The 15,000-nt window shown below is 35.5% G+C and overlaps 1 protein-coding gene across 3 annotated transcripts in view; it reads right to left on the bottom strand.

Moving 5' to 3' along the window:
* Nucleotides 1-4,105: 4,105 nt before the first annotated feature.
* The window catches only part of tfap2d (transcription factor AP-2 delta (activating enhancer binding protein 2 delta)), an 86,133-nt gene continuing 75,238 nt past the window's right edge, over nt 4,106-15,000 (bottom strand). For all 3 annotated transcript variants that reach the window (XM_037537633.1, XM_017714719.2, XM_017714720.2), the window contains exons 5-8: nt 10,591-10,709; nt 7,746-7,887; nt 6,220-6,333; nt 4,106-5,009 (exon numbers count right to left, since the gene is read on the bottom strand). In XM_037537633.1, coding sequence (XP_037393530.1) covers nt 4,790-5,009; nt 6,220-6,333; nt 7,746-7,887; nt 10,591-10,709 — 595 coding nt within the window. In that variant the 3' untranslated portion in view covers nt 4,106-4,789. The remainder of the gene's footprint in view (nt 5,010-6,219; nt 6,334-7,745; nt 7,888-10,590; nt 10,710-15,000) is intronic.

Raw genomic sequence — 15,000 nt, 5'->3', positions numbered from 1 at the left:
TTTTTGTGTCAGTACCTAGTGTGGCCAGTAGATGGCGCTTGAGTGACATGAGAAATCCTTCACTGTGCTTTATTAAACTGAGCTCCCACCAAAGCTCAGCTTCTCTCTTTGCTTTTTATTAGTGTTATCACACTTTTTTTTAACTAACATTTTGGAACAAATTCATGAAAAAGCTTTTAATAAACTGAAATCTTAGCATTATTGTCTATCCAACTCAATCAAACACTAGGCATACTGTGACATGTTGCCAAGGCTATTAGATAGACTAAGGAGAAGGGTCTACATGAAGAATGTCATGTTTGGTCAGCTATCTTGTGTACCACTTCACAGATGCTAACCAGGTAGGGCTTAAACATTGTATGCAGAAGCTTAGAATCCCTTAATGATATTCTCCTGGCCTTTTTGTCCATCTGGCATTTCATATCATATTAGTAATTAACAGTCTGAGACATTATGAGCCAATCATGCATTTGATATTGATGCAATACATAATTTATTTGGGTTTATGTATGTATAGCTACATCAAGACAAGTAGCCAGCACAGTGATCAATACGCTTATGGATTTTGTATGCTATTACTTATATATTCTTTGGGTTTTACCCGAGACGTGTAGGTCAATATGAGCTGAGTTTTCCTGGACTTTGAATTAGCTCAAGTAAGCAGTAGCCTATGTTGACGGCATATTTGAATCTCTGCATGTCTAATTCCCACTACTTTCATCTAATATGGATTATGTTCGTCTATAGACAGACCCGTCAGCATTCCCTATTTCAAATGTATTGACTGGGATCTTCTGTGTTGCAAAAGTGAGTAGATCATTTAAAGTGACATGTGCATCATCATTATCATCATCACCAATGAAAGCGCTGCAATTATTTAACTCCATGAATTAGTAAGTTGATGAAAATTCTGCAGTGATTGGCAGATTGTTTACTTTCTTCTGAGGAACTTAAGTTCCACATAGTGGTCCGAGCTGGTTCTGTTGAGTTTGTCGGCGAACCCAATCAGAAAAATAGTTCCATAAAGTTTGTCAAAACACTGTTAGTAAAGTTGCTCCTTACAATTTGTGAATAAAACCCTTTAAATCCCAGAGGCTTTGTAAAGTTTGTCTATAACGCCTACAAACGAGGTGCAGTAAGGTTTGTCTGTGAACTTGATCAGTAAAGGAGTCTCATCAACACTGTCAATTACTCGATCAAGTAAAGTCGTTCTGTAAAGTTTCTAAACAAATCCTATGAGTAAAGGACTTCTGTAAAGTTGGTCAGTAAAGCTGTCATTGGGTGAGAGACTGGTCAGTAAAGCACACACACACACACACACACACACACACACACACACACATGCACACACGCACATCTAAGCCTCTTCTCCTTCTGGGTTGCGAGGGGGTGCTGGAGCCTATACCAGCTGTCAGTAAAGCAATCAGTAAAATATTAAAGGGGCCAGTAAAGTTATGTAAAGTTTGCCAGTAAGCTGTATCAGTGAATTACTTCTGTAAAGTTAGTCAGAAAACTCGATCAGTGAGAAATTCTTTAAAGTTTAGTCATATGATTACTGGTACAGGGGTTCTGTAAAGTTTGCCCATAATCCCCAACTGTAAAGTAGTGCCATAAAGTTTCAAAAATTTTGTCAGTGAGGCCTACAAGAAAAGTTGTAAAGTTTGTCAATGAGTCAAATTAGTAAGGTATGTCTGTGACGTTTTTCAGTAAAACTTTAGTTAGTAGTTCCAGAAAGTTTGTCTTTATGATTATATGAAATTGCCCTGTAAAGTTTTTTTTAGTAAAATGATCAATAAAGTTGCTGTGTAAAATTCGTTAGCAAATCCTATCAGTAATATAGCTCTGTAAAGTTTGTCAGTAAGGTGGTCAGTAAAGTTATTATGTAAAGTTTGTCAGTAAGCTGTATCAGTAAAGTAGTTCTGTAAAGTTTGTCAGAAAACCCTGACAGTAAAGTAGCTCCATAACATTTCTAAAATGTTGTCAATAAGGGCTACTAGACAAGCAGTAAAGCTTGTCAATGAACCTAGTTACTAAAGTACTTTCAGTAGTTAGTAAAGTTTTTCAGTAAACCCTATGAGTAAAGTTGTTCCATAAAGTGTGCCAGTAAACCTCATCAGTAAAGTAGTTTGTAAAGGGTCTCAATTAACCCTGTCTGTAAAGTGGTTTTGTAAAGTTTGTCAGTAATCCTAATCAGTACAGTAGTTTTGTAAATTGTTAGTAAACCCAAAGACTTAAGTAGTTCCATAACCTTTGCCAGTAAACACCAACTGTAGAGTAGCTCTGTAAAGTTTCTTAGTAAACCCTGTCTGTAAAGCAGCTCCGTCAAGTTTGTTACTAAACCCTGTCTGTAAAGTAGTTCTGTAAAGTTTGCCAGTAAACCTGGTCAGTAACACATAATCGTAAACACCAAAACATTGTCAAGAAAAGAGTAACACCTTTATTTCAAGACAGTAAAGTTTCAAAATAAAATGCTTCATCTTTTGTAAATCTTTTTTGTAATGTTTTTTTTTCTTGTGTACATAACTAAGAAATAACACGACTAAGTTCCAGTAAGCTTTACACATTTCAAACACGGTATTTCAATACTTTTAGTCTAAGTGATGAATAATTTTGGCTAAATACTAAAACTCTAAGCAATGCTAGCATGCACCGCATCAAAAAATATCCAAGTATAAAAAAATTAAGGTACAACTTAAAATTCATGATGCTAGAATGCATAGCAGATAATCATCTATACTGAATGGTATATTTATATTCTAAAGTATTAATAGTGTTTTCTTTATTCAAGCTTTTATTTTATTCTTTTTTTTACTGTGTCTGAAATTTATGACATAGCCATGGTCAATATTTTGTCAAAATACCCTGTTAATGGTCAATAAATCACAACCACACCAATCTTTACGTTATGACCCACCAATCTTTACACTATGTTCAGTTTATTGAAAGTGTAAAAAGGTTCTTATAAGTAAAAATGGTTTTTTAAACAATTGCGAACAAAAGTGATTCTGCTGCAGAGGACTGATACCTTTTCAACGGCGTTGTTTTTAAGACTGGATTCGTAAACATGAATATGAACCATATTAAACGCATATTAGAAGCCTATTTTTGGCCAGTTTGCCATGACAGGAGTCCAGAATTGTAAATGCGGTCAGTAAACCTAGTAAGTACATTTGAATTGTAAAGAGAAAGAGCATTAAACCCAGTCACCATGACAGGAGCGTAAATCCTGTCAGTGAGGTAAGAGCGAAACACAGTGAGGTAATAATATAGGTGCCAAATGTGGGTCTTTGGAGTGATGTCACAGTAGAACCATTGTTGGTTCCCTTAAGAACCTTTCCATGGATGATTCTTTATGGAAATATACCGATCAGCCATAACATTACAACTATGTTTGTTTCTACACTCGCTGTGTATTTCATCAGTTCCACTGACCATATAGGAGCACTTGGTAGTTCTACAATTACAGACCATCTGTTTCTCTGCATACTTTGTTACCCTGTTCTTCAGTGGTCAGGACCCCGCCAGGACCACCACAGAGCAGGTACTATTTGGGTGGTGGATCATTCTCAACGCTGCAGTGATGCTGACGTGGAGGTGATGTGTTAGTGTGTCTTGTGCTGGTGTAAAGCTTTTATGTTTACATGATAGATATTTTCAGATGTTTATATTCAGATGTTGTAAAGATGTTTTCTACTGAATAACCTGCTCTTAAAACCTGGTGGATCTCTGGCTTTTGCACAAAATAGGTGTTTTTAAAGTTATAATAAAACATAACTGTACTTGGTGTATGTAAAGTATGATTTGAATTATTTACATTGTAGGGTTAGGGTTATATATCACTACAAAACCTTCTACCTGGTAACTTTAAAGAAGAAGTCAGTGGAACTAGACATTTTTTCCCAAGTAGTTTTTCTCTTGGTCCATTCATCATGAAATTTACACACAATGTAAAGGGCAACAGGCATTTTCAAAACATGAGAAAAACTGAAAAACGGCAAAAATGGAGAAACTTGGTTTCGTTCCGACTTTTAAATATAGAAGTCATTACATGCAGATTCTATTCATCTTGTAGTCGAGTGAAAGCAAAAATTCAAATATCCGAAAGTTCCAGCAACACACTGATTTAATATAAGACTTTGAGCAATATGCTTTATTGAACACGGGTAGTTTGCATGTAAGGATATTTCATATATGTAGTTCAAAACCTACAAGAAAAGTTGTCATTTATATATTTATATATAACTTCTTTACAAATGCGGTCGAGATGTCGTGTTCTGAAGCTTCAGTGAGGAACGTCAGGTTGGAGCAGTGTACAAACTTTAACATGCACAATATACAGTTTACCAATGGCAACAAAGAGAGTCACCAGAATTCATTTACAGTTCCAATGCGACCTTAAAATTAGGCCTTGCCGAAAATGGAATGTGTATCTTTCGATAAAAGATAGTACATTTTCAAATAATTATTTCAACTATTAGAAGTAAAGACAAACTTTAAACAAAATACTTTTTTTTTTCTTTTTGATAACTTACAAAATGGTGGAAATACATCGGGTGTGGTCGACGGGAAAGATCAAGAGAATGGCGTTGTTCATTTCTACGTTTAAACAGACACTGGAAATATGACATGAGGTCAGAAAATAAATTAACAGTAAAGGTTAAATTAAAAAAAAGACAGAAAAAGAACAAAGCCCACCCCATACCAGCCACGCCCTGAACAAGGCTCGCCCATCAGGGCTCAGATCAGGAAGTGATTCAGCAGTGATCCGTCTTGGCTAAGAAGGACACAGTCATTCAGTTTTCTCCATTTTGCCATCTTTTGTGGGCGTTTCGGCCGTTTTGCGTAGTGGCGTTTTTTCAGAGTTGGAGTTGATCTGGCTGCCGTCGGGTGTTCCCGTGCTTTTGTTGGCCGAATGTTTCTCCAGGTAGTTTAGCATTTCACTCAGAATTGTCTGAAAGGTGCTTAGAGCTGCACAGATCGCTGGCGTGCCAAAACCATGCGTGATGAGACTGTAAACAAAAACATGAAAAAAGAACATCAGAATGTGACTGATTTAGACTGTTCATCACAACCTGAGCACTGAATACCATCCCTGTCTGGAAAAATGTTCTCCAAAATAACTTTACACCTTTACAGGAAGGGCAAAAAAAACTTTTTATCTTTTAGCGCCAAAAAGGCTCTAGTTCAAGTACTTTTTGGAGCATTTATGTTGATCCATTCATCATCATTTTTTTACACATCGTAGAGGACAGCTGTCTCACTCAAATGACGTAGAAAAATTAGAAAATAGTTTATAAGTCTTTTGTTTGGTTGCACAGTGATGATATGTAGGATTGAGATGTAACAGGATGTAAATGTTCAGGACGCAGAAACTCAAAACACTTTATTTGGATAGATGCTTTGTGGATGCTCAGTATATCGCTGCTGTCAGAACGAAATCTCCAAAATGACAACTTTACAGGAGAAGGAAAAAATTTCCTTTACTTTTAATGTGAGTCAATGGAACCAGACAGGTTTTCCAAGAAATTTGGGCTGTTTCTTTTAAGCCATTCATCATGATATTTACATACAATGTAAAGGGTAACAGGTATTTTCAAATTATGTCAAAAACTGAAAATCTTTACGTAACATTCAACTAAATATCTATTTAGATACTTAAAAACCTAACTGAACTTGAAGTTGAGTGTTATAGATTCTATTAAATCTGTCCCCTACAGAAATTGAGTAACTATTACAATTTAAAACACAGAGCTGAGCAGACTTGCACCAAAGTAATGAATCAGTTATTTATCTCAATTGTCCTGAGCTCCCCTCAGCAGTGGACATGACATGAGTGTTAAGCTTAGCATTGGTGGGCAGCACTATTTTCTTGCAAGCTTTCTGTTTCTTGGGTTCAGGGTGCTGCTGTGCCAGGTGTTCTCCTACCATTGTCATGCGAAACTCTATTTCAAATGTATTAGATTTGTACTAGACTCATGAATTGGTGTTCCATACTAACTGTCATTTGCCACCCACTTTGTAGTCAAATTTGCAAGATTTTGTTCTCAGGTCATGGCACATTGTTTGAAGACAATGTTTATTTGCTTAATAGCAAATTTCTAGCATTATGAGTGGAGCAATTATTATGTTTTGTCAAAATTATGCTGAATTATATAACAAAGAGTGCATCGGTGGATGGAGGCAGGCAGTGAGAATTGGAATTGGAAGCATGTGTTTTACCTGAAGTGTGTTAGATGTCTCTGAATGTCTAAGTCCAGTATTGGCGTTGGCCTCGAGGAACCCAGTGGAGAACGATCCTGACTTAACAAATCCTGGAACTCCTTACAGATCTGCCTGCACACAGACAAACAGATCATAGATATGAAAAATCATAGCTAAAAAATGTTATACTTCAAATCAGATAGAGGTGTGGCTAAAGGCCAATATCACAGAGAAAGGTATTTTAGCCTATTTTTGCCCAAAGACAGAAAAGTACAATAAGGGACCTGGTCATAGAATTTTTTTGGATTGACAGAAATAGCTCAAATTTTGTGTCAGGTCACTTCATGCCACTGCCTATCCAGACAAAATCTGAAATTTTTATATTTATGTTTCATATCTGTAATATTAATTAAATGTGGGATGATGAAAAAAACGAGGAAAATTGCATAATTGTGGTCATGTATGTTCATATGTTTGTATGTGCATGTGTGTGTGTGTGTGTGTGTGTGTGTATGTGTGTGTGTGTGTGTGTGTGTGTGTGTGTGTGTTAGAAAGAGAAAATAAATGAAATGGAGGCAGGTAGAGATTAGCTGCCAATTAAAATGCATATTGCTGCTGTTAGAACAAAAGCTGTTGGGTTTTTTTTTTGGTAATTTTTTAGTATTTAACATAAGTTCAAAATGTTTGATGCCCTTTATATAACATGTACATTTAATGATAAATGGACCAAAGTAAATGGCCATACATTACTTGGAAAAACTTCTGGTTCCATTGACTTGCATTAAAAGTGAAATAGAAGTGAAGTGTTTTTTCTTCTCCTGTAAAGTTACCATTTTGGAGATAGCAGTTTTTGTGCTAGCAGCAGCAACATACAATATTTCCTATATTTTAAGATCACAATTAAAATATTGATTTTTGAGATGTTGGCTGAGAAATGGAGAAAGGAAAATATGTATAATAATTACAATGTGTCAAATTCACAAAATAGCAATATTTTATGACCAAAGATATAAAAAAGGACAGTAGGAAAATCTGCTTCTGTAGGCAAACTCTGTGAGCAATTTTGTCTTTGTTTTCAGCTTTAATCAATCTGTGGAAAAGGAGATTTCAAATTTCCAGTATGAGCTTAATTTGTATTGTTGAGATGCTTCTTCTGGAAATTGTAATAATTTGCCATTGTTTTTTATATTATGTATTCAGGTCTTTCTATGATCTGCAGTCAGAAGAAATGAACATCAGTGGAACAAGCTGTATCAATAAAGAAAAAAATATGTATCAAAATCATGTGTGGTCAGAAAATTGAAACAACACTGTAGTATAATGTTTATATGTAGTATAATGTTTATAATTGACTGTAGGCTTTTTATTCAGATAATTGCTATACATTTGATGTCCTTCACTTTGGAGATACACTATGTTCTCCTTTTGGCTGAGGCACTTTCTTCAGCATGTGAGTGTTGTGATTAAGCATTCTTAACTGCTACATACATATTAAGTTTTAATTGACTTCTGCACTCTTTGATATGCTATAGTCATGCACTTACTTGGTGGCCAGCACCATTTTCTTGCGGGCATTCTGTTCCTTGGGCTCTGTGTGCTGCCGTGCCAGGTGTTCTCCCACCGCTTTAGTGGGAAACTCCGTCTCACATGTGTAGCCAAAGTCCCGAGCCAGGTGCAGTGCCTCGCCTGCACAGCAAACAGCGAAAGGAGGGAAGAAAGGGAGTTGATTGTTATTCAAGTTTATGTTCTGAATTCATGAAAAGGATATGATGTTCTCATTGTTTCACAGTGGTGCTATGACATGTCATCTCCATGCAGAATTTTGTATGTTTTTGATATGTTTGTACTTTTATACGTGTTATGTATATGCATCATATATATATATATATATATATATATATATATATATATATATATATATATATATATATATATATATATATATATATAGTTGAAACTTTGTTTCTCCTAAAGGGAAACTTTACAGGGGGAGCAAAACATTATAAACTTTAAATATAAGTTGAGTTTTTGTTCTAAGCAAGATTAGTCAATTTCTTTTGGTTGATTCATTATGAAATTCTGACACAATTTAAAGCCTGATATTTTCAAATTCAGTAAGAAAAGAAATTACCTATATATATACAAAACCTCATATCTCCAAAATAGTAACTTTACAGGACAAAGAAAAAAAACTACATTACATCCAATGTAAGTCAATGGAACCAGACTTTTTTTTCATGTAATTTTAGGCCATTTCTTTTGGTACATTCATCATGAAATTTTTACACAATGTAAACAGCAATAGACATTTTCAAATTCTGTCAAAATACTGAAAAATAACAAAAATGGAGATACAAGGTTTTGTTCTGACAGCAGCGATATATATATATATATATATATATATACTTGTACATACTTTAATTCTGTACTTCAAAAGGATAACCATGCTTTTTGAAATTGAATACTTGTTGAAGCAAAAAATTGTTAACACCTTTAGCGGCACTACTTTATTGAAGAGCATCATAATTGGAAAGCTTACTTAATTCTGAATTTGACAGAATTTTAAATAACAAAACTGCCAAATTGTTTTTAGTAGAATTACATGCGGTAATCTGTCATAAAATCCTAAATATACCAGCCAATGTGACGTATCGACCTAGTTAACAACAGCACTTAATAACTCATACACACTTATTCACAGATTCAGAAACTCATTCCTCTCATGTCTGTCAATGTCCACGCGACTCTGGCAATGCCCACTAAGAAGCAATAATAAAAACGCAAGACGTGTGTGAAATAAAGATGGATTCTATTAACAAATTTACAACTAAGACCACACTCTTACATCAGCAGCATCAAAGAATGAACAGTCATTTCAGTTCTGAAAACAGTTTTCTGCAGGCATTTCAGTAATATATTCTCTAATGTTGTATTCAGAAAGAAACAGCTTGTATTTGCCACATTACAACATCTGTATAACGTTTGTATTTATTATCTGAACATTCTTATTATGTTACTCGATGCATAAAACAGATGCACTACCTATTTTATACAGAAAAAAATAAATATTCAAACTTAAAGTCAATCTGTTAGTTCATGCCCCTGCTCCTATGAATCACGATTCGTCATATTTTACCACTTCATACACAAAACGATCATTTTCCTGTAATCTTCCACCCAAATATAGTGACTTTGCCCTGCTTCCAGAACATCTTCTGATTTATGATTAAGTGTATGGCTCATAAATTCTCTCTGATACAGTGTTTCATTTCCAAATATGGTAATGATTCCTTTAATTCGCTTGAACTTTAAAGGGCCCATATCACAGAAAACAGAATTTAACCCTTTTTGAAAAAGTTTAACACAGTTCACACCCAAAATGATGGTTCTTCATGGGTTCTTTAGTAAATGCAATTCTTCTACTTAGAACTATAACCACGAGAATCATTTTATGCCTAAATGGTTCCTTGCATGGTGAAACTTTTTTTCAGATTGATGGAGAATGTTTATTTTTTAAAATTGGTTCTATATAGCACCAAAAAAGAGTTCTGCTATTGTTACAAGCTTGACATCGCAACAATAACAGAGCCATTTTTGGTGCTATATAGAACCTTTAAAAAAAAAAAAGCGTGCAAATGGTTATATGTTGAACTCAAGGTTCTAAATAGAAACATTGCCTTTACAAGAGAACCCTTGAAGAACCATTTTTTTTAATGGTGTATGTAAATATTGCTTTAGATTTCGAAGCATATCAGCCCCGTTCATATAGTCCATGTCTGGGAACTAAGCTGCAAAAACAGTTTTGATTTAGTTGTGATGTCGCAAAAAAAAAAAAAAAAGCAGAGCATTTACATATATCCTTCTATTCGGCCTACAGCAATTTAGCTCTGCCTATTCACAGCCTGGAAGACACAACACATGATAGCCTATCAGACCAGAGCTAATTTGCATGTCACTGCTGTCAGAACAAAACCTAATATCTCCAAAATGGTAACTTAACAGGAGAAGGAAAAAACCCACTTCACTTTTAATGTAAGTCAATGGAACCAGAAATTTATCCATGTCATTTTAGGCCATTTTTTTTGGTCTGTTCTTCTCAAAATTTACACACCGTATAAAGAACAACAGGCCTTTTCAGAACATGCCAAAAACTGAAAAATGACAAAAATGGAGATACAAGGTTTTGTTCTGACCACAGCGATATGTGTTTTAAAGCAGCAAAGATTAAAAAAAAACAGCCTGTTTAATAAAATACGACTGTTTTGATTCTTCCAGCCACACAAACATCATAAATGGACCTCTGGGGGGAAAAATAACGTCAGTGCAAAATATGGGACATGGGCCCTTTAAACGTTCTCCTTACATGCAGCTATAGAGAAACAGCCTTACCTTCCACTAAAGAGGTGAGCAGGGTGACGTTAGCGGCTTTTCTGCGGCCTGCTGGGAGATTGAGTCCCAACCTGTCCAGCTTCTCTCTAAGGCACCGGCCGCCATTCTTAGACTTTGCCCTGAGAGAGGGAGAAAGAGAGGGACAGAAAGACTTTGTAATCACGAGTGACCACCTTCAATTATTTAAGAGTGTACAGAGAAAATTCACGTCTCAGTTCTGCCTGCTTTTTTTTTTAAAGCGCAGCTTTAATAAGAAATGTGAAATTAGAAGAGAAACACTTCTGCATTCCTTTTCAACACTGATCTCAATGAACTTTTAAGATTTGCCTTTCAAATGGGCCTGAAAAGGGTCATTCTGGAAGAGGACACAAGCTCAGGACCTGCGTATTTACTTACGTAATTACTTTCATGGTTATGATCAATAATAGATCAATAATATGGGCTGATTTAAGTAGATCTTCATATTTTGAGAAAGATTCGAACACATGACTCTCAGCAAACTGGACGCATTCTATCAGAGAGTTATGTGCAAAACTGGTGCATCAGCCTAAAGGCCTGGACGCTGACAAAAAGAGGGTTCTTCAAGGGTTCTGTGGTAAAGGGAACAGTTCTTTATAGAACAAAAGAACTATTTGCATTTGCATGCTTGAAATGGTTCTATGCATGGTGGATTGCTATTCAGATTGATGGAGAACCCAAAAAGGGTTCTGCTATTATTACTATGTCAAGTAGAACCCTTTTTGGTGCTTCAAAGCACCATCAAAAACGTTCTACACAGACCTACTCTCCAATCTGAATAGCCACTTCACCAGACGTATAACCATTTAAGCGTGGAATTCTTATATGTGGAGCTCCTGGTTCTAAATAGAACCATCGTCTTCACTAAAGAACCCTTAAAGAACCCTCTTTTTTAAGTGTGTATGTGACTGGCATTAAGATTTGGGTTATGGAGGTCGGTAAGCTGGGAACATCTCGTGTTCATGTGAAACGTTGCTTAGCAATGGAAAAATTTACATTTTGTAAATAAAAGTTTGATCAAAAGTTTTAAAATGAAAATTGTTACCAGGGAAAAGTTCCTTTCATTACTGAACGTGAAGGTTCTTTCAAACTTTAAATCTTCTCAGTGAAGATTTACTACTACATTTTTGAAAATTATTGCTACTGGGCTGTTCCACTGTGGTTGTCGATGGGCACAAATGTTGACATGCAAGAAAAATGTAAAAAGGTGTAAAAAAAGTACTCAAATGTGATGATTTGATGATTAAAATCTGTATCTCTTAAAAACTTTGACACAGCCTTTATGTTACAGTATTTTAGCCAAATTTATTAAAAAAATATCGTCCCTGTCCAAAGAAAACATCTCCAAAATAGTCATTTTACAGGAGAGGACAAAAACACTCTTCCTTTTCAATGGAAGTCAATGTAAAGAGATTTTATTCCAAGTGATTTTAGAGCATTTCTGTTGGTCCATTCATCATGAAATTTTCACACCATGTAAAGGACAGCTGGTGAGTTGAAATGACGTAGAAAAGTAAAAATTGACAAAAAAATGGAGATACATGGTTTTCTTTGGTCAGTAATTATGTAAAATTTTACTATTGGACTTCTCAGAGCTGCTCTTTCTTCCTTAGAGATATCCATAAAAGACGTGATTCCAAAAAGCTTCTGTCTTTGAAAATATGACCTTTTATCAGTGTGTAACAGCACTGACAACAAGTTTTATTATCATATAGCACATATATTATCTTATCTATATGTTTATCAGAGTTTCAACACATAAACAAAACACTGAATGCATTTTTCCAGCGTGACTGAAAAACAGGGCTGTTCCATATGAAAATAGTACTTCAGCGTGTGTGGTCACTCCTATGACTCTGCTGTAGGTTTCATGAGGTCTTTTTTTTCTAGAACCACGTAGTGACCTAGTACAAGAACCTTCCTAACCTTCTGAGCACCGATGTACCAGTCGTCTCGCTGTGGCGCCCTGCTGGTGACCTCCCGTATGAATAAAAGCAATGCTTGGCTGTGTTAATATTCTATAGCCACGACTTAGAAAGGCATGGGAATGAGATAATTAGGTCGTGGACATGGCTTAGTAAAATTAAGCTGTGCTCAAGGCTTAGTTATCTCATTCCCACACCTTACTAAGTTGTGGCTACGCATTAGGATCTCATTCCCACGCCTTATTAACTAATGGCCACGCATTATTTTTATTTCTATGGGACGTCACCAGCAGGAGTCGGTATTTTACTCTTCATTTACAGAAAAAGAGGAAACGTCATTTAATCGAACCACAAATTTCCATTCCCTTAAATAGATTCTCTCTCTCTCTCTCTCTCTCTCCCTCTCTCTCTCTCTCTTTCTCTCTCTCTTTCTCTCTCTCTCTGTCTCTCTCTCTTTTCTCTGTATCACTCTCTTTCTCTCTCTCTCTGTCTCTCTCTCTTTTCTCTGTCTCACTCTCTTTCTCTCTCTCTCTGTCTCTCTCTCTTTTCTCTCTCTCACTCTCTTTCTCTCTCTTTGTTTTCTTTCTTTCTCCTTCTCTCTTTCTCTCTCTCTCTCTCTTTCTTTCTCTCTCTTTGTTTTCTTTCTTTCTCCTTTTCTCTCTCTCTCTCCCTCTCTCTCTCTTTCTCTCATTCTTTTCTCTCCCTCTCTTCTCTCTCCCCCTCACTCTATTCTTTTTCTTTTCTTTCTCTCTCTCTCTATTGTCTCTCTCTTCTCTTTTTCTCTTTTCTCTGGCTCTCTCTCTCTTTCTCTTTCTGCTTTCTATCTCTCTCTCTCTCTCTCTCTCTCTCTCTCTCTCTGTGCAGCATGAGCTCATGATGAGATGTGTCTGTTTGCGCCGTTTTCATCCCCACCCAACTTCCCTCCTCTACTCTGCCCTCGTTTCTCTCTCTCTCTCTGTCTCTCTCTCTCTCTCTCTCTCTCTCTTCCTCTGTCTTACTCTCCCGCTCTCGTCCTCATCAATAATGGAACCTCTGGTTCCTCTGGTCTCTCCATCTCTTCCTCTCTCTTTCACCCGCTCTCCTTTTCCTGCCCCCTCGCTCTTCCCTCCCCCCTCCTTTCCCCCTCTCTCTCTTTTCTTTATCTCCAGATCAAGTGTCCAGAGCTTGTTCACACCAATATCCTCCCTCTCTCTATTTCTCTCTCTCCCTCTCTCACCTTCTCTCTCTCTACTGCCTCCTACCGCGCTGCTACCTTTGTCTGTCTTCTGTTCTTTTCTTGAGAAGCTGGAGAAGATTAATGAAACGTAACGGGCAGAGTTTGTGCCAACGTTTCCCTTCAGAAAGCACTTCGAGCAGAAATGAGTTAACAAACCACGTTTGAAGGGAACCACAGACCTGAGAAAGACTTTCGCTCCACACATCTGTTTATGTGTCCAAATAAGCAAATGAGTCAGCTTTAGGATTGAGGGGCAGGATTAGGAAGAGCAGAGGGAAATACGGCGAACCTACAAGACCGGAAAACGCTCTCCAGAGATTTTTACACAAGAAGCTCTCATGAGAGTTTTTGGGGTGAAGATTAGAGTTAGGTTTTAGTTTAGGCTGAGAAAATTCTTACTTTTATGGAACATATTATTATTATTATATCTAAATACAGTTAAAACATAAAAGGGGCATAGTATTACATTATTAATATTATATATGTGTATGGCACATATTGATACATCTATATAATTATAGGTATATAAGTCATGATATTATTCATAAATTATGCTATTTGTTATTTGTATGTGGTAGGTAGGTGTTTATATGAAGCACATTATTATATATAAGCACTTTCACACATAATACAAAGGGGACATAATGACATATAGAAGTGCTAGCATATGCAGCATATGGGATATATGTAGTAAATATATATATGTATATATATATATAAATATATATATATATATATAAATATATATATATATATAAATATATATATATATATATATATATATAAATATAAATATGATTACATATAGGTACTTGATTACAAGTACATAGGCACTATAAATAAATTGTTATATAAAGGTAATAGTGTGTATATGCAGTGCATATAAGACATATATAGTAAGTATATAATATATATGGGACATATTGTTATATATAGGTAATTATATGTAGAACACACACACATATGACATCTGTGTATATATATATATATATATATATATATATATATGTTTCATGTATACATATACATGCAACATATTGTTACATATATAACATTATAGATATTTCAATATATTTACCACATATGGAACAAATAGTTACTTATATTATATGTTATTATATGCATATAATATATATTAAATATGTTTTCACATGTAGGTTGATATATATATATATATATAATTAAATGTATAAGTTCTTACATGTACAATATGTAAGGGACATATTATGGGTGCTGGCATGTATAGTACAT

Source organism: Pygocentrus nattereri, chromosome 4 (genome assembly GCF_015220715.1).
Source record: "Pygocentrus nattereri isolate fPygNat1 chromosome 4, fPygNat1.pri, whole genome shotgun sequence".
Lineage (NCBI taxonomy): Eukaryota > Metazoa > Chordata > Actinopteri > Characiformes > Serrasalmidae > Pygocentrus > Pygocentrus nattereri.
The sequence above is the reverse complement of the archived record's forward strand: the minus strand, read 5'-3'. Positions and strand labels throughout refer to the sequence as shown.